The sequence below is a fragment of the Cetorhinus maximus genome, chromosome 19 (assembly GCF_964194155.1).
Source record: "Cetorhinus maximus chromosome 19, sCetMax3.hap1.1, whole genome shotgun sequence".
Lineage (NCBI taxonomy): Eukaryota > Metazoa > Chordata > Chondrichthyes > Lamniformes > Cetorhinidae > Cetorhinus > Cetorhinus maximus.
In genome coordinates, this window is record NC_135897.1 from 49,098,237 (window position 1) to 49,118,940 (window position 20,704).

General features: G+C 40.3%; 1 protein-coding gene across 2 annotated transcripts in view; it reads left to right on the top strand.

The window, feature by feature from the left end:
- The window catches only part of ect2 (epithelial cell transforming 2), an 84,440-nt gene that overhangs the window by 20,158 nt on the left and 43,578 nt on the right, over positions 1-20,704 (top strand). For both annotated transcript variants that reach the window (XM_078563820.1, XM_078563818.1), the window contains exons 6-12: positions 1,449-1,522; positions 12,204-12,334; positions 12,776-12,888; positions 13,315-13,377; positions 13,470-13,686; positions 16,171-16,307; positions 19,904-20,023. In XM_078563820.1, coding sequence (XP_078419946.1) covers positions 1,449-1,522; positions 12,204-12,334; positions 12,776-12,888; positions 13,315-13,377; positions 13,470-13,686; positions 16,171-16,307; positions 19,904-20,023 — 855 coding nt within the window. The remainder of the gene's footprint in view (positions 1-1,448; positions 1,523-12,203; positions 12,335-12,775; positions 12,889-13,314; positions 13,378-13,469; positions 13,687-16,170; positions 16,308-19,903; positions 20,024-20,704) is intronic.

Consider the following 20,704-nt stretch of genomic DNA (forward strand, 5'->3'; position numbering starts at 1 on the left):
ATTCTTCCAGTGACTAAAGCACACAACAACAATAATCCTTTGTTTCCTGCTACTGAGCCAACTTTGAATGCAACTTGCCATTTTCCCTTGGATCTTTTAATGTGGGGCTTTGTCAAAAGTGGTGCTAAAATTCATGTGGACTATATCAAACAATTTGAACTTCATAACATAACCAGAATATAAGTCAGAGGAAGTAGTAATTGAACTGTACAATGATCTAGCCAGACTGCATCTTGAATTCTTTGTCCAGTTCTTTTTAAGACAATTCAATTTCAGGAGGTAATGCAGAGAAATGCCATTAGGCTAATCACTAGTGCCATGCCTAAGGAGTTGTGGAATGATAAAGGATAGAGCCCTGGAAATATTTAAGAAACAATTAGATGCTACAATGGTGGGGGTTACCTTTAGAACTTTGTTGGATGGATGAATTGAGATCGGCCAAATAGCCTTTCTTTTGTAACAATCTTATAAACCTAATCAACTTCTCTGGTTTTCATAGAAAATAGGCCATTGAGACACAGATATAAAATTTGTATAAGGAAAGAATGGGTACGGAAGTAAAAATCGAATCCTTACTGATTAGCCAGTTCACAGATTCAGTTCAGATGGTGCATTTTTTTTTGCCTGGGAGGCGTATCAATGCGAGGAGGCCAAGAAGAAGCAACTATACCCTCTTGTGGTAAGAGCAGGCAAGTTATGGGATGGTCTCAGCACAATGTAGAGGTTTGAATCTTTGCTGATTTTTGACAAGTGGACTCTAGATCTATTACGGTTCGCGGTAGTGTTTTTATTCTTTAGGTTGTAGACATTGCTGGTAAGGCCAGCATTTGTTGCCCATCCCTAATTGTCCTCGAACTGAGTGGCTTGCTAAGTCATTTCAGAGAGCAGTTAAGAGTCGACCACATTGCTCTAGATCAAAGGCTAGTTGGAGATTAGTGAATGAAATGGGTTTTTATGACAAATGATAGTCTTATGGTCACCATTACTGATACTAGCTTTCAATTCCAGATTTTATTAATTTAAATTTCACGAGTTCCCATGGTGGGATTTGAACTCCTCCCCAGAGCATTAGCATGGGCCTTTGGATTACTAGTCCAGTGACATTACCACTACGCCCCTGTCTCCCCTGCAATTTACTTATGCCTCTGGTTTGGCATGGAGAAACTTGGCCAGAATGTCAGCTTTTGATTACTATTCAGCTGTCTCTATGAAATGCGCCTATAAGATGTTGGATAAGGGCAAGATTATTGCAGCTGTGATGACTCTCACTCCCATCTTTCTCCATGCATTTGAATAGTTTACTGACATTGAATATGCTCCCATATGTGCCCTGTCTTTTGGATGAGGTGGTGAGAGCAATTGGCACCAATGATGTTGTGTTCCAGCAGCATCCAATGTCTTCAAGAGATATGTAGGATGAAAGTTGACAAAAAATGTGTTAATTACAGGCTGCTGTAAGCATGGGTACTCCTATCATGAGAGCAGAATGGATTTACAAGGCCTGGGAAAGACGAAATGAAATGTGAGTTTCTCAAATTATCAGTAAAAAAAATCATTGTGCCTTCTATTCAATTTAATTAGATGAACATATTGTGCAATCTTCTTTAATTTTCTCTCTGATATTATATGAAGATTTAAGAGTTGTAAATTTAAAAAAAACACTGGAGCATTTCAAGCAGTTGCAGAAATTTTATTATTTGATCCCAAATGTTTGTCTCATCTGGCTCTTAATTTTCTGTGTTTGTTCACGTAAACTGAAATTTCTTGAAGGTGCCAATCAAGTGAATTTGATGTAAATCCTATTCCACACTTTAGTGCATTATGATGTAGTGCTTTGTATCTTTTTATAATTCATGAAATATAGTGGTTAGCTTTTTTAAAAAAAAATGTGGAATAAGAAACACCAATCACCTAAGTAATTCCACGTCAAACCAATGGTGTGTTGTATTTACCTTTTTTAATACTAAGTATAGCTGCACATGGAAACCGGAGATTACTTAATTTTGTGGGGAGTTTAAATCTTCTATTTCACAGCTTTAAAAAAAAGACTTGCATTGATATTGCATCTTTCATGACCACAGAATGTCCCAGAGTGCTCTACAATGAAATACTTCTTGAAGTGTAGCCACTGCTGTAGTGAGTGGTCAAGCCGCCAGGGATAACTTCCCTGCAATTCTTCAAAAACAGTGCCATGAGATCTTTTAAACCCACTTGAGGGGGAAGATGGGATCTTGGTTTAATGTCTCATCCGAAAGATGGCACCTCTGACAATGCAGCAGTCTCTCAGTACTGCAATGGAGTGTTGGCTTTTATTTTTGTACTGAAACCCACAAACTTCTGACTCAGCCAACAGTGTGGCCAGCTGAACCACTGAGCCAAGGCATGTAGCAACTTTCTTTGTGGTTAAATCATGTTCTATTAGAACCTTACACTGTAGCCAGCTGTGTGTTTATGTGCTGTGACATTAACAGGCAGCCTAATTGTTCAAATATGTATATTGACTAAACCAATCTTATTCCAGAAGTGAAAAACTGACTTTGTTGTTGGAAAGCCCCCAAAGTTACAAATGTGAGATTCTGGTCAACTTTACAGTAGAATAAAAGCTACATCAAAATGATGTGAATAATTGCTGAGAAATCAGTTTGAGTATAGCTAAGGTTATTTTGCTAGACTATTTATGCCAAAAGTGGCAATGTAATTTCCAATCTTTAACAACAGATATGTTGTTCTTAAGTGACTTAAGATTTTTAGTCAACATTGAAGAGTGGAGGACGTCTCATAAGGAAGGAAAAAGATAAGAATGCCAGAGATCCATATAAGTGATAGAACAGACGTGTAAAATAACAACTAAAAACAGAGAGGAATAATAAATAAAAACAATTTAAATCGTTGGTATAGCAATGTACATGGTATTGAAAACAGAACGGATGAACCGGAGGCAATCATTTCTGGAAAGGATCTTTGTAATAGTAGGAATGGTTGAAATGTGGATGATTACAGGAAAATATTGGCAACTAAATATTGCCAGATATAATAGTGAAAGGGAAGATGGGGAGGTGGAATAGCTGTACTAATTAAAGATAACATGTGACATGAGGAAAAAAAGGATGCAACTCATAGTTGAAGAGTCCGTGTGAACAGTTGAAAGATGAGAAGGAATCTCGTCCTATTGGGGTGCACTGTAGATGACCAAATAATGCAGGAAAATTGGAGGAATAAATATATAGGCAAATCAACAAGGTGAATAGCAGGCATAGAAGAAGAATAATGTGAAATTTCAACTACTCCCAAATAAACTGACAGGAAGAAATATTAAAGGAGAATCTAGTTTTTGGCTTATACATGACTCCCTTTCTCAATCAGTATGCTTATAAAGTTGACAATCTAACAATGGTATTTTCCATGTACCAGAACATGTAGGAAATTTCTTTGTAGAGATCGTAACATAGCAAGGTTCAAGATTAGGTTTGAGAATGGCATAAGTAGGATACGATCCAAGGTAATGGATTGGAAAAGAGTAAATTCTGTGGAAATGAGGGTGACACTAAGGAGGAAAACTGGGAGAAAATTTTGAACAACGGAGACAGGAAAACGGTTGGAAAAGGGTAATTAATAAAGTTCTAAGGAAATACCTTTCTGTCGAGGCCAAAAGCAAGCAAGTTAATTTATGGGAACCTCAAATGTACAAGAAACTTTAAAAAAATATATTCTAAATAAAAAGACATAAACTAAGTACTCAGATGCTAAAGGAGAGGAGTGTGAAAGGGAATACAAAGAATGTGGAAGAAGTTTAAAAAAAGAATCAGCAAGGCATAGAGAAATTATGAAATTAAATTACCAAGGAGTATGTAAAGAGATGAACACAATGAAAGGAATATTAAGGAATATAGGACTGCTAACAGATGAGCAAAATAAGCTTGCAGGCAATGAGACAAATAGTAGAAGTATCGAATAACCTTGGCTCAGATTGTACTAAAGAAGACAACAAACTAGATACTTCATCAGAAGATTAACTTAAAGAATACCTAATGTGATTTAGATTGAAAGGGAGAAAATAATAAACTAGAAAAGCTAAAAGAGGATAATACCCTGGACATGGGTGGTATGCATCCACGCATGGTTTAGGAAACTGGGGAAGAAATAACGAGAGCCAAGATTTATAGATACAGCCGTTCCATAGAAGATAGGGTGGTGTTGGAGTACTGACACATAGCTAATTTCATCCTATATACAAAAAGGGAGATGGGATCAAACCTAGGAACTGTAGACTGGTCAGCTTATTGTCAGTGGCAGAAAAGCTACTTGAATCTATGCTAAGAAATGTAATAGAACATGTAGAACCAGAAAGTATAAGATTTAGTTAGCAATGATTTCACAAGGCTTGGTCATGCTTAGTTGTCTGATGAGAATTATTTTGAAGAGAGAGAGAGTAAACTGTAGATGCCATATACTTGGATATTTAAAAGGTTTTTTTTGAGGTACCACACAGGCTCATGATAAAAGTTGGGGCATGTGGAGCTCAGGGGATAAATAGCTAAATTAAAAGCAAATCAGCCTTTTCTCCAACGCAAACAGTCCCAACCTCTCCAATCTATCGTCATAGCAATACTTCTTTATTCCTGGAATCATTCTTGTAAATCTCTTCTGTACTCTCTCTAATGCCTTCACATCCTTCCTCAAATATGGCGCCCAGAACTGGACGCAGTACTCCAAATGAGGCCTAACTAGTGTCTTATACAAGTTTAACATGACCTGCTTACACAATGCTCCTATTAATATAGCCTAAGATACTATATGCTCTATGAACTTCTCTCTCAGCATGCCCTGTATTCTTCAATGACTTATGTACTTATACTCAGAAATCCCTCTGTTCTGGCACCTCCTTTAGAGTTTATCCCTTTATTTTATAATGTGTCTCCATATTTTTCCTGCCAAAATGAATCACCTCACACTTCTCTGCATTGAACTTCATCTGTCACTTGTCTGTCCAATCCACCAACATGTCTATGTCCTTTTGAGTTGAAGGCTATCCTCATTACAGTTGACGTTTCCAACCTTTGTTTGATCTGAAAATTTTGAAATTATGACTTGCACACCACAGTGTAGGCCATTAATATATATCAGGTGAATCTATGGAATTCATTGCCACAGAAGGCTGTGGAGGCCAGGTCATTGAGTGTATTTAAGACCGAGATAGATAGGTTCTTGATTGGTAAGGGGATCAAAGGTTACGGGGAGAAGGTGGGAGAATGGGGTTGAGAAACTTATCAGCCATGATTGAATGGCGGAGCAGGCTCGATGGGCCGAATGGCCTAATTTCTGCTCCTATGTCTTATGGTCTTATGATCAGGAAGAGCAAGAGTCCCAACACTGACCTCTGAGGAACTCTACTCCAAATCTTCCTCCAGTCTGGAAAACATCCATTAACACCACAGTTTCCTGTCACTCAGCCAATTTTTTATCCAAGTGCCTTTTATTCCATGAGCCAGAATTTTGCTCACAAACCTGTTGTGTGGCATTGTATCAAATGCCTTTTGAAAATCCATATACACCACATCAACAGCATTGCCCTTATCAACCTTCTCTGTTACCTGCTCAAAAAACTAAGTTAGTTAAACTAGTTAGTGAGGGATCAACCACATTACTGTAGACCTGAAGTCCCATGTGGACCAGACCAGGTAAGGATGGAAGATTTCCCTCTCTAAAAGGCATTTGTGAACCAAATGGGTTTTCACAATAATTGGTAGTTTCATGGTCGCCATCACTGAGACCAACTTTTAATTCCAGATTTTATTAATTATGGTGCCATGATGGGATTTGAAGCTATGTCCTCAGCATTAGCCTGGGCCTATGGATGATTACTAGTGCAGTCACATTACTACTATGCCATTAGCTTTCGCTAAGTGTAAGGGTAGTTATTCAGGTTAGAGGAAGGTGGAAAGTCGTGTACCACAAAGATAAATGCTGGGACCACTACATAATTTACATTAGTGATTTTAGAGTTTGGAATAAATAACTATCAAAATTGTCCTGAACCTACCTTGGGATGCCTTCAAAATTTGTAGATTATACCAAACTTGGTGAGGGTATAGCTAATACCTAAGAATCATAATGAGATGACATTAGAAAACTTAAAGACTGAGCTGTTAAGTGATAAATTAACTTCAACATAGATAAATGTAAGGTAATGGTAGGGAAGACAAATACTACATGCACCTTGAAAAATAATAAACTAATAGTGACAGAGGAAAGGAATCTAGAGATGCAGGTGAACAAGTTATTAAAAGCAACATTACAGGTTAGAAATGTAATTAAAAATGTCAATAAAGCACTGGGATTTATTGCTAATGGTATAGAATTCAAAAGCAGTGAAGTTGTGTTAAATTTGTATAGGACCTTGGTTAGGCCACTCTGGAGTTTTGTGCACAGTTCTAGTTTCCGTACTATAGAAAGGACGCAGGAAGCACTTGCAAAAAAAAAATACAAGGATGTTACCAGAACTGAGATTACAACTGTTGGAATAACTGAACAGGTTGGAGCTTTTTTCTTTCAATAAGAGGAGACCTGTTAGAGGCCTTGTAAAATTATGAGTGGGGTGGAGAGAAGGTTTCCATTTGTGGGAGAATCTAAAACTAGGGGCTATTAGTACAGGATATTTATGAATAAATCCAAAAGGGAAATGAGAATTTTTCTTTAAAGGTAGCAAGTGGTTGGAAAGTGGAACTTGCTACCACAGGAATGAAAACAGAAAATGCTGGAAAAGCTCCGGTCTGGCAGCATCTATGGGGAAAGAAACAGTTAATGTTTCGAGTCCAAATGACTTTCGTATGACCTCAAAGGAGCGCTGAAGAAGTGTCATATGGACTCGAAACATTAACTCTTTCTTTCTCCATAGATGCTGCCAGACCTGTTGAGTTTTTCCAGCATTTTCTGTTTTTATTTCATATATTTCCAGCATATGCAGTAATTTGCTTTTATTACTGCTAACACAGGAAGTGGTTGAGGCAAAAAGTCTGGAATCTTTTTCTAAAAAAAATTAAATAGGTATACGAGAAGGGGGAATAGAAAAATATGGGGCTGGATTTAATGTAGCCTGTTGCGGTGGGAAACATGGCGGTTGAGCCCACTTGATTGTGGAAGAGGCTGCATGTCAGTCTCCTGGCTGCAGGAACCCTGCCCCCTTGCGATTAAGCTGGAGGCTGGAAGAGGCCGTGGTGGGGGGGCGGAAAACTATCTTCAACCACCGAAGCCATACAGGGTCCGCCCCTGGCGCTTTAGTGCGTACACCACATCCATGGCCGTCACCGTCTTGCGCTTGGCGTGTTCAGTGTAGGTGACTGAGTCCCTGATAACATTTTCCAGGAAAACCATCAGGACTCCGCGAACCTCTTCGTATATGAGACCGGAGACGCGCTTGACGCCCCCACGGCAGGCCAGACGCTGGATGGCCGGCTTCGTGATACCTTTGATATTATCGCGAAGGACTTTACCCAGCCCCTTACCACCTTTCCCTCTACCTGACATGATCTACACCCACTGACAAACAAGCTTGCCTGTTTGCAGTGGGATGTCAATTAGGCTCATTATTGAGCCAATTGACACCAATTGTCCAGAACCCACTGGAATACAGTGGTGGCTCAAGAGAATACAGGTGAGAGGCACAACCGAAGGGCACCAGGCAAACCCTGTTGCCTTCTAGAGGGAGGTTGCTCTTTCAAATGCACTTCGTGCTTGGTTGAGGGACCTGGCACCAGGAAGTGGGGTAGTTGCTGAAAGCTGCCCCCAATGCCCCTGCCCACTGCGACATCCGCCCGCTGTCCCCAAGCCCCATGATCTCCATTCCCATCCTGTGCTCGCTTACTAGAGTCCAGGAATCCCATGCTGATCTCTGGTGAAGACCCTGAAGCACTACCAGCAGCTGATATCACTCCCATTGGAGCTGCCAGCAATGTCGAGCTGCTGGCCTATTGGCTGGTGGCTCTCAGTGGGCAGGATTCCTGAATCTCATGGAAGGCCTGTCGCTGACCAGCTAAGTGCCTGATAGGTGCTTAATTTGGTTGGGCCTCCCCCACAGTAGTGACATGGGTTTCCCACCGGTTCTCCAACTGGTGGACTGGACTCGCATCGGTTATATTAAATTCCGCCTATGTTGAAAGGCTGAGGGAGGAGATTCATGTGATAGACTAGGACTAGAGTAGTTGGGCTGAATAGCCTGCTGCATATACTCTGTACAGCAAAATCCAGTTTTGGTATGACCATGGGTGGAAAGTGGAAATGAGTTAGATTTGAATATTACTGACAGAAGGCCAAATAAAATGGAGAATCTGGTCAAAGACAGTTTTAGACTATGCTTGGTATGTACATACTAGCATGTTGAGGGGAGGTAAAAGAGACAATGTAATATTCTCCAAAACAAAAACAAAAATATCTGGAAAAACTCAGCAGGTCTGACAGTATCTGCGGAGAGGAATACAGTTAACGTTTCGAGCCCATATGACTCTTCAACAGAACTAAGGAAAAATAGAAAAGAGGTGAAATCTAAGCTGGTTTAAGTGTGTGTGTGTGTGTGGGGGGGTGGGGGGGGGGGGGTGATGGGACAGGCAGAGCTGGATAGAGGGCCAGTGATAGGTGGAGATTGTCCTTTTGTCTATGACATCTTTTGGCAAAGAGGTGTTGATGGTGGTGATATTAGCTAAGAAATGCGCTAATGGTGACATTAAGGGTAGAAAGCAGGACGAGCAAGGTACAGATAGCCCTAGTGGGGGTGGGATGGGGGAGGAAGGGATCAAAATAGGCTAAAAGGTAGGATAAAACAATGGATGGAAATACATTTAAAAATAATGGAAATAGGTGGGAAAAGAAAAATATATATAAATTATTGGAAAAAGGGGGATCGGAAAGGTATAAATTATTGGGAAAAGGGGGATCGGAAAGGGGGTGCGGATGGAAGAGAGAGTCCATGATCTAAAGTTGCTGAACTCAATATTCGGTCCGGAAGGCTGTAAAGTGCCTAGCCAGAAGATGAGGGGCTGTTCCTCCAGTTTGCTTTGAGCTTCACTGGAACATTGCAGCAGGCCAAGGATGGACATGTGGGCATGAGAGCAGGGTGGTGTGTTGAAATTGCAAGCAACAGGGAGGTCTGGGTCATGCAAAGCGGTCACCCAGTCTGCGTTTGGTCTCTCCAATGTAGAGGAGACTGCATTGGGAGCAGCGAATGCAGTAGACTAAATTGAGGGAAGTGCAAGTGAAATGCTGCTTCACTTGAAAGGAGTGTTTGGGCCCTTGGACGGTGAGGAGGGGGGGAAGTAAAGGGACAGGTGTTGCACCTTCTGCGGTTGCATAGAAGGTGCCGTGAGAGGGGGTTGAGGTGTAGGGGGTGATGGAGGAGTGGACCAGGGTGTCCGGGAGGGAACGATCCCTGCGGAATGCCGCCGGGGTGGGGGGGGTGAAGGGAATATTCTCCATGCTGTTCCCACAAGGCTTAGAAGGAAATATTTCATGCATGGGTGTTTAACATCTATGATTTCCATCTGCTATGACTGGGTTAAGTATAGTAATCACATGCATGTTTTAATACATTGACCATTTTTGAATAGTGTAGGTGCAGTGATACAAAACAGGCAACTTCAGGACCAAGTCCATGCTGGATTTTGGATCTTGCTGGTTTTTGGATCAGGCACATCTAGTTGGATCAGGCCAAGCCACTTAGGTGCATCAAGGGTCATTTTAGACCACAGGAAAAGACAGGTGTGCTAGGTGCTGCTAATGCAGCATCTAGCCTGGCAAGCCTGAAGATATTTTTCTCACAGTCAGAATCATTAAAGGTTTACGGCACAAAAAGGCCAATTGGCCATTGTGTCTGCACTGGCTGAAAAATGAGCCACCCAGCCCAATCCCACTTTCCTGCATTTGGTTTGTAGCTCTGCAGGTTACGGCACTTGAGGTGCATGCCCAGACATCTTTTAAACGAGTTGTGTTTCACCTCTACTACCCTTTTTCAGGCAGAGAGTTCCAGACCCCTATAACGCTCTGGGTGAAAACATTTTCCTTATCTCCCCACTAATCTTTCTACCAATTACTTGAAATCTATGTCCCCTCATCGTGACCCATCTGCTAAAGTAAATAGGACCTTCCCATCCACTCTCTATCCAGGCCCCTCTACAATTTTGTACATCTCGATCAAATCTCCCCTCAGCCTCCTCTGTTCCAAGGAGAACAACCCTAGCCTATCCAATCTTTTCTCATAGCTGCAATTTTCTAATCCTGGCAACATCCTTGTAAATCTCCTCTGCATCCTCTCTAATGCAATTACATCCTTTCTGTAATGAGGTGACCAGAATGAACACAATACTCGAGTTGTGGCCTAACTAAGTTTTTTTTTTATATATGTCCAGCATAACCTCCCTGCTCTTATAATATATGAAAGGATACCATATGCCTCCTTAAACAATTTATCAGCCTGTCCTGCTACCTTGAGGATCTGTATACATTCACTCCAAGGACCCCCCACTACCTCAACACCTCTCAGTATCCTCCCATTTATTGTGTAATCCTTTACCTTGTTTGACCTCTCCAAATGCATCACCTCACACTTCACTGGGCTGAACCCCACTTGCCACTTTTCTACCAACCTGGCCAGTCCATTGATGTCTTCCTACAGTCTATAGTAATCCTCCTTGCTATCAACTATGCGGCCAATTTTTGAGTCGTCTACAAACTTCTTGATCATTCCCCCGTGCATTTATGTCTAAATCATTAATATATACCACGAAAAGCAGGGGACCTAGTACTGAGCCCTGCTGAAAAAATGGAGAATGATCTAACTTGCAATACTATCCAGTCCCATGACCAAGAACAATTAAAAGGAAAAAACGTAAACAAGAAAAGTCCACTTAGCATGTCAATCTGACCTTAGAAGATAAAGGCGCTTGTGAACAAAAGTAAACTAACAAGGTATACGTGGAAACAGATGGAGTTCAGTTGGGGCTGGTCCAATAATATTAGGCCCTGAGGTGGAAATGTTGACAAAGATCTTCCAACAAAAGACCAGCTAGTCCTCCCAAAAGGCTAGTCTGTTACAATTGCATCCACTCCTCTGCCCCTCTGCTCTCCCTCCACCACCCCCCACTCTCTCATACTACTCAGTGCTGTGTGATGTAAAGTATATTATTTTGTTACTAAAGTGCAGCTGTGTTTGAGCTCTCCTGTCCCCTTAGGGCACAACTTCCTAATCACTGAATTTGAGATGAACCAGAGTTCAATTGCTGGGTGGTGAGGGAAGTTTACAGGAGGGAAGCTATGTATAAATGTATAGCTTCAGGTCAAGAGGGGAAAAAACGTAACGTGACATGACTGACTTTCTCTGCGTTTTTATAATCCTTTTCACACTTTGGAGGGCAATGGATGCTCTCTGAATTTTAATACAGATAAATGTAACCAGCATGAGAAGTGAAAAGACCAATGTTGTTAACCCTTCTGAAAATGGTCACAGTAATATGAGCTTCATGGTGTCATAGCCTCCTCAAAACTGGGATCAATCTTTATGAAACCACGTACAATTTCAAATTAATAACTGTCTGCGCATGAAAGCTTTGAGGTTAAAGTCTTGTTGAAGAGGTATTATGGGCACATATAATAATAATTAAAATTTACGCATGGCAGTTTTTAAAAAAAAAAGTCAAGTTTTTGGACATTGCTGATTTTCAGATCGCCGGATTTGAGACACTACCTGTAGTTGGACATGAACTGGTAAAGCGCTTTTGAAAGGCCACTTTAACTTCCAGGGCTGATTTTAAATGCTTTCATTTGGCTTTATTTTAAAAACTGACTAGATGCTCTGGCAGATATAATTCTTCTTGGTAAGGTTCACGAGCCCTGTTAACATAACCTTAATGGTATTGGAGAGAATTCCCAAACATATAAGCTGTCCTTTTTAATAAATGTTATGTAATGTTGACAAGCAACTGTAGATATTCTGATGCCTGGTGCAATGTTGGATACTGTTGAAGATGAGCAAACTCAAACAATCTTGAGTTCTTAGTGATAGCACACTCTGTCCAATACTATTTAAAAGTAATTCTAGTACCAGATTTGTTATCCTGCAATATTTTTCCCTTCCAGAAAAATGTAGCCAATTTGATTGATGTTGCTCTCATGAATCATAAGTTCAGAAGTTTGAGATTAACAGTTAGTTTTGTTCGTAGTGATTTCCATGTTGCTGATGAAGTGTTTCGAAATGAATTCAAAGTGTCTCCATTTCAAGATTGCGTGCTATCTTTTCTGGGATTTTCTGATGATGAACTGAGAAGTATGGAAGAAATGACTGAAATACAAGGTCTGTGGTGAACATGAAAGAGAACTCTTGTGTAATAATTGTTTTTACAATAACTCATCCACTGTTGAACTTAAGTGCAATCATTTTTGAAAGCACATAGTGGAGCTCAAATGTAATATTAAACACCTTTTTTTCCCTTTCCACTATAGAAAATTTCTTCTCAGCATTCACTGTTGCCCCTAACTTTTATCTGTCAACATCTTTTGAACGTCGCTTCTCATTCCTCACTTAAATATTATTTCTTCTTTAAATATAATTCCCAGATTTGGGAGCTTTGTAAAGGACTCTGAGGGAACATGAGCTCTAGCAGTTCCTGGTGGGGTTGAAATTTGGAAGTTTTAAAAAAAAACTGTATTCTAGGCCATGGACTATCTGAGCAATGGTTTGGAAGGTCTAGTATCATAAGTAACAAAACTTTGTCAACTTGCTGCCCCTTTTCAGGAGGAAGATACCTGCCTCTTGGCGATGAAATGTGCACTCATCTTGTGGTTGAGAATACAATAAAACAGCTGCCAGTTGAACCCTCCAAAAAACTGTTTGTTGTAAGACAGGAGGTGAGAAGTCTCTTTAATCTAAGGCAAAAAGTCTGCTAATGTAATGGTAAGTTCCAGTAATGAAAGCATAATAACTTTGGATTAAGGTGCCAAATGATGCCCCCCCTCCCCCATGGGCTCTTGTTTTCTAGATCTTTGAAGAGTGAAAGCGGATAGACTGTGGGGTTGTGGTTGTCTTTCAGTGTTAGTCATTGAAAGAAGTTTGAGATGATTGTATTTATCTTTTACATCCTTGTTGATGTGCTCCCCCACTGGGACAGCTGAAATCAAACTTTGAGTATTCAAGTGGCATTGCATCATTTTATGATTTAATGTGCAAATTTTAATTGGTCATGGATTTCATTTGAGTTAAATTGACAGCGGTTAATATATTCTAGATTCTGTTCTTTAGTGTGGATTACTGATAAAAGTCTATCTTTATTTTAGTGGTTCTGGGGAAGTATACAGATGGATGCCAGAGCTGGAGAGTCAATGTACTTGTTTGAAGAGGTACACCAATTTCTTTCTAACCACATTGGTGCACTTTTTTTTTTCTGAAGATGTATTCAGCTGAAAAAAAGATTTTTGGTTTCTAATTACAGTCAGAAAGTCCAACGCTTAAGACATCTGTATCTTTGCTTTCATTGAGCACACCAAATAGTATGCGCAAGAGGCGCCGCTTGCGTGATACACTGACACAGTTTACAAGAGAGACTGACAACTTCTCGCCTTTCCCTCCACGCAAAAGGCCTTCAGCAGAAGCTTCCATTTCACTGGGATCTCTGTTGGACATCTCTAATACGCCGGACTCCTGTGGAGGTGGGTTGACAGACTATTTCAATGTTCTGTTGAGATGAATGAAATGTTCTTCGAATCGTAGAATGGTTCATCATAGAAGGTGGTCATTCAGCCCATCTTGCTTGTATTGGCTCTTTTGACAGAGCTATTCAATTAGTCTCTCAGCCCTGTGCTTTCCCATAGCCCTGTTGCCTTTTTTTTTCCTTCCAATTATTTATCCAATTCCCTTTGGTATGTTGTTATTGAATTTGCTCTCAACAGCATTTTGCCTGTCATGTAGCCTCTCATTCTTTTGCCAGTTGCCTTAATCTGTGCTTTGAGATTATTGATCTTTCTGCCACTGGAAACAGTTTCTCCCTATTTATTCTTTTCAAAACTCTTCATTATTTTGAACACCTCACCTTTTCTCTAAAGAGAAACGTTGCAGATTTTCCAGTCTCTCCTCACAAGTCCTTAGACCTTGCTACCATTTTAGTAAGTTTCTTCTGCACTCTAAACTCGTGACGTCCTTCTTCGTAAAGTGTGATGCCCAGTGTTAAGTACTAATAATTTAGCTTCAGGTCTAACCAGTATTTTATAAAATAGTTTAACACAAATTCCTTGCTTTTGTACTCTGCTCCCCTATTAATAAAAATCAAGGATCCTACATACTTGAACAGCCTTCTCAACTTGTACCTTCAAAGGTACAGGACACCACCAAGATTCTCTGTTCCTGCACTCCCTTTAAAATTGTATTATTTCAGTTATGTTGCTTCTGAGATTGTCGAAGATGCTGTATAAATGCAAGTTTCTGCCTTAAAGAAGCTCATCGCTTCCTAATATGTGCTTATGGACACCATGCTTCAATACTATTTCCTACCTGCATTTTGCCCTTCTCTGCATTAAATTTCACCTGCCATGTGAATGCTTGTTTCGTAAATCTGTGACCTCCTGAAGTTTGTTCCTATCCTCCTCATTGCTTAATACAATCTTGAGTTTCCTGTCAACTGCAAGCACCCCTCCCCAGTCTGGAAAAATAATCATTTGCCACTAATTTCTGTTTTCTCAAACTCTGCGAATTCTGTATCTGAGGTACCGCTGCCCTTTAATGAACTTAATGTTGCTTACAAGTCTATTTTGCAGTACCATGTTAAATGCTTTTGACAGTCCACTGCACTACTCATGTTACTCCTTTCCATAATATCGTTAGATTCCACTGAGAAAGCAGCAAAATATATTGAATAAAGCCTTTAAAATTGAACAAATTCATAACATTTAAAACTAAAGTACATAAGGAAAGAACCAACGAATACGATTTCATTCAGTTATTTTATTTTGTCTTTCAGAGTATGAAATGAACAGGATAGTAAAGAGGCATAGAAAAAATGATAGACAGCAGGGTACATTTGTGCAAGTTGACAAACCGATTCATAACTGGAGAGCTCAGAGATGGCCAAAAAATGGAAAAAAGTCTGGGAAGCTTATTGGTCATACCAACTCAGAAATAGAACAACATGCCAAATTTATAGAATTTCTTCAGCAAAAAAAAGGACATGAGAATTACACTATTAGCTCCCCCATTAGCATTCCAGAGGTAAAATTAGCTCTTGAGCTTGAAGATACACCTGAGGTTAGAAATGAAGCAGAAAAAGGAGAAACTTTTCGAAGGCAAGCTTTTGTAGAATTTCCAGGAATTATTGAGAGAAATAATGTCCTGTGCAGTGACATTTTGATTGAAATGGATGCTTCTGTCTGCACGCCAGAAAACCTTGATGGTCAGGTAGATGGAGGACTTTTACCTCAGAAAAGTAATGCAACGGCTAATATAGCAAACTTTAGAAAGGCTACTGACTTGTCGCAAGTGATTGAAATTAAATTGACAGAGTTTCAACAGAATACCTCTGCCAAAAATGTGGATGCTGAATCTTGTGATCAAAAGAAGCTTCCAACACATGACAGTTCAGATAAAGATGGAGATTTTGACATATTACCAAAACGTCATAATGGTGCGTTTTCCAATATGGTTAAAGCAGGATATCTAGAATTAGAGGTGGCATTACCTGATGAGCAAATGCAGCGGTACTTTCAGGAAAGCAGCAATGATGAATTTCAACAAAGCACCATGATTGAAAACCTGGAGGATGTAGAAATGTCCACAGCCTCTGAATGTTCTGTGGCTCAAAGCTTTACTTTTTGGGATGTCAGTGCACTTTATAGTGAAGGTACAAATGTTCCCCAGCATGGGATGTTACTCATAAAACCATTTTGTAATGGTGTCTCATGGCATTTTTTTTGTACAAAATAAATTAAGATTGTTAAATGAAATTCATATTTAAGCTTAAGGTGATCTGATCTGCCCTTTTCGATTTTGTACTTGGTGCAGAATAATTTTATGTTTGTGCATTTATGAAATTTCACTTTCTTTTTAAAAGACATTTTCTGCCTCCCTGGAGGTGGAAACTGTGGATATTGACCTCCCTGTTTTGGATGAGGTTATAAACAAAGCCATTTTTCCCTCTTCTACAGAAACACCCAAGTCGAGCATAAAATCATCAAGATGCTACACAGCTGTTCCTGCAAAGCAGTCTGCTCGGTGGCAGGTTGCAATGGAGCTGTACCAAACAGAAAGCAATTATGTAGATATTTTAACTACAATTATTCAGGTAGGCTAATTTTGTGTATGTTTTTGTTATTTATGCTGTGAATAAATTATCTACAGTGCAACCAGAAAAAAGGCAGCTATGCATTCTCTTAACTTCTCACTAGATTGTACTCTCTGTTAACTCAATCATCCAAAACTCTGTTGCCCTGTTTGCTCACCCATCACCTCTGTGCTTGGTGACCTGCATTGGTTCCTGGTCAAGCAATGTCTTGATTTTTTTTTACTTCTCAACCTTATTTTCAAATCCCTCCCTGGCCTTGCCCCTCCCTATCTCTGTAATCTCCAGCCCTGCAACCCTCCGAGATATCTTGACCTAATCCTGGCCCCTTGAGCATCCGTGATTTTAATCACTCAACATTGGTGGCTGAGCCTTCAATCGCCTACGTCCTAATCTACAGAATTTCCTCCCTTTATATGCTCTTTGAAACCTACTTGTTTCACCAAGCTTTTGGTCATCTGACCAAATCGCTTTGTGGTTTGGTGTCCCATTTTGTGAAGGATCTTAGGCGTTTTATTTTGTTAAAAAGACAGTGTGTATAATTATAAGGTTGTTATTGGACCACTACAGTTGAAGCACAATACAGTGATCATTAAAAGTCATTTCCTCTCCTGCCTCTTGTGTCTGCCTCTCTATTCTATTGCACTTCAATTAAATCATGCTAGCCCATGGTACTACAAATTTTCTGCAATTTAAATAAATAGAAATTATATTTTGGGTTTTGTGGGTCAAAGAGAATGCAGCTTTCATTTTGCATCAATACACTACATCTGCCTTGGTTTTGGCAGAGTGTGAGCAACTTACACTCTACCTTAGATATAAAAACAAAAAATTACTGCGGATGCTGGAAATCCAAAACAAAAACAGAATTACCTGAAAAAACTCAGCAAGTCTGGCAGCATCGGTGGAGAAGAAAAGAGTCGACGTTTCGGGTCCACACGACCCTTCAACAGAACTGAAGTATAGTTAGGAGAGGGGTGAAATATAAGCTGGTTTAAGGTGGGGGGCGGGGGGAGAGAAGTTGAGGGTGGGGTGGTTGTAGGGACAAGCAAGCAGTGATAGGAGCAGATTATCAAAAGATGTCACAGACAAAAGGATCAAGGAGGTGTTGAAGGTGGTGATATTATCTAAGAAAAGTGCTAATTAAGAATGGATGGCAGGACAATCTCAGCTCCTCACACCCCACTTCCTGTAAGGACTCCATCCCATTCTCTCAGTTCCTTCGCCTCCGTCGCATCTGTTCTGATGACGCTACCTTCAATAACAGTTCCTCTGACATGTCCTCCTTCTTCCTTAACCGAGGTTTTCCACCCACGGTCGTTGACAGGGCCCTCAACCGTGTCAGGCCCATCTCCCACGCATCCACCCTCACGCCTTCTCCTCCCTCCCAGAAACATGATAGGGTCCCCCTTGTCCTCACTTATCACCCCACCAGCCTCCGCATTCAAAGGATCATCCTCCGCCATTTCCGCCAACTCCAGCATGATTCCACCACCAAACACATTTTCCCTTCACCCCCCCCCCCGGCGGCATTCCGTAGGGATCGTTCCCTCCGGGACACCCTGGTCCACTCCTCCATAACCCCCTACTCCTCAACCCACACCTCCCCATGCCCACGCAGAAGATGCATCACCTGCCCCTTCACTTCCTCTCTCCTCACCGTCCAAGGGCCCAAACACTCCTTTCAAGTGAAGCAGCATTTCACTTGCATTTCCCCTAACTTAGTCTACTGCATTCGTTGCTCCCAATGCGGTCTCCTCTACATTGGAGAGACCAAACGCAAACTGGGCGACCGCTTTGCAGAACACCTGCGGTCTGTCTGCAAGAAAGACCCAAACCTCCTTGTCGCTTGCCATTTTAACACTCCACCCTGCTCTCTTGCCCACATGTCTGTCTTTGGCTTGCTGCATTGTTCCAGTGAAGCCCAACGCAAACTGGTGGAACAGCACCTCATCTTCCGACTAGGCACTTTACAGCCTTCCGGGCTGAATATTGAATTCAACAACTTTAGATCTTAAACTCCCCCTCCCCCCATCCCCACCCCGTTTCCTCCCCCTCCCTTTTGTTTTTTTTTGTTTTCAATAATTTATATAGATTTTTCTTTTCCCACCTATTTCCATTATTTTTAAATCTACAACTAATACCTTGTCAATCTTTCCACCCCACCCCTACTAGATCTGTATCTTGAGTGTCCTGCCATCCATTCTTAATTAGCACTTTTCTTAGATAATATCACCACCTTCAACACCTCTTTGATCCTTTTGTCTGTGACATCTTTTGATAATCTGCTCCTATCACTACTTGCTTGTCCCTACAACCACCCCACCCTCAACTTCTCTCCCCCCGCCCCCCCACCTTAAACCAGCTTATATTTCACCCCTCTCCTAACTATACTTCAGTTCTGTTGAAGGGTCGTGTGGACCCGAAACGTCGACTCTTTTCTTCTCCACCGATGCTGCCAGACCTGCTGAGTTTTTCCAGGTAATTCTGTTTTTGTTTTACATTCTACCTTGCTTGATACAGAATTGGCAGTCACATATTTTGTTAATGTTTTTTGTTAATGACTCACAAGAAGTAACACAGTTTGTCAAAGGACAATAATAACTTCAGATATTGCTCTATTGGGTGTCAGTCTTATTTATAGCACTCTTTTCTGAGTCAGAAGCCCCTGGGTTTAATTCCTGCTCCAGAGACTAGAGCACATAATCTAAGCTGGCATTTCAGTGCAAAATTGAGGAACCACTGTTCCACCTGTTGTATTAGGTGTTAAACTGAAGCCTTGTTTACTCTCTCGAGTATATGTGAAAGATCCAATGGCACTATTCAAAGAGCAGGAGTATTCTGGTGTCCTAGCTAATATTTATCTCTCAACCAACATAGTAAATTGATTTATACACTCATTATCTTGCTGTGCTCAATTTAACTGCAGCAATGACTATACTTCAGACATCGTATTATATTACTGGCTTTAAACCACTTTGGGACATCCTGAGGTCATAATAAGTGCTGTATAACTGCACATTCTTTCCAAAGTTAGCTTATTTTTTCCTAGTATAGAAATCTGTTACGAATTTTTGGTGGTATTGGAACTCCCTTTTAGGATTATGCTTCTATTCAAGTCATAATTTGCTTTGACTGCTAAACTTGGTATCCAGTGGAAGATTTAATATGATACAGTTGCATGTTGGGTACAAAAGTGGCTTCTGGTTATCTTCTCAGTGGAGTTAGTAACTTTCGACCAAATACTCCAAGTTTCCTTGGAGAATCCAGAACTTTTTGGCATTGTGACTCTTGAAGGAACATTGACTAGTTAATGTGTTCTATTTAAAGCACAAGCTTCCGATTTGGCTCACCTATTCTGAAGCAGAGTAAAGACAGGTTTATGGGTTGTATGACCATAGTAACTGGGTGTATGTGAGTTTAATGGTGGATTACAATATCTGTGAAGTGAATCCAGTTGCTATCAATATTAATGCAAAGCAGATTCCGCACTTCTGATGGTGCATTTTCTGTTCCTTCTGCCCAATTGTAAACATATCATAAATTCAACACACTGGCCGGATTTTTTTTTGAGATATTTGACTTGTCTATACTTTCAGTTATTTAAGGTTCCTTTGGAAAAAGAAGGTCAACTTGGAGGGCCTATTCTTGCTCAAGAAGAAATAAAAACAATTTTTGGCAGTATTCCAGATATTTTGGATGTGCACACGAAAATTAAGGTAAGTAAACTGTTGTATAGAAAATACTAAGACAGCACGGTTATGAATGAGGTAGCAATTCCCAGGGCATGGGGAAAATTTTGAAAATCAGTTGACTAGCATTACTTCTGTAAGTTTTAGAAGTATGTTTTATCTTGAAACTTATTTGAGCTACTTTAAATACATCTGTATTCTTAATCTTGTTTTGGTATCAGATCATGGTGGTAGAATGCAGTAGAGAGAATAGGGAAATATTTTATAAGACATGCTCAGGTTTTAGATGAGGAAACTAATCCATAGAAAGTTTATACAAGAAATAGTCTTTTGGCAGAATGGCTGTAGTGTACTGATGTGAACTTGGGAGGCAGAAAATAGCAAATTAAAACGCAGTCTCTTGTTCACCACTGCATCATGACTGAATCCAATTAATAAATATCCAGATGAAAATTATGCTTATTTTGCATTTGGAAATATATGTGCCCTTTGCAAATTTCAAGTGGTGGCCAGCAGGTGGATCTTATTTTTTGCTGTTTATCATCTTTAATTTGAGCATGTATTGTAGATGGTGAGTAGGCACAAATGTTCATGGACTGAAAATCTTTTATGCCTGTTAACTTTTCAGGGATACCTGTGAAAACACTTGGAACATTTCAATAATTGTTAATGTGGTGATTCTGTAAAGCTGCTTGACCTTATTTTCCA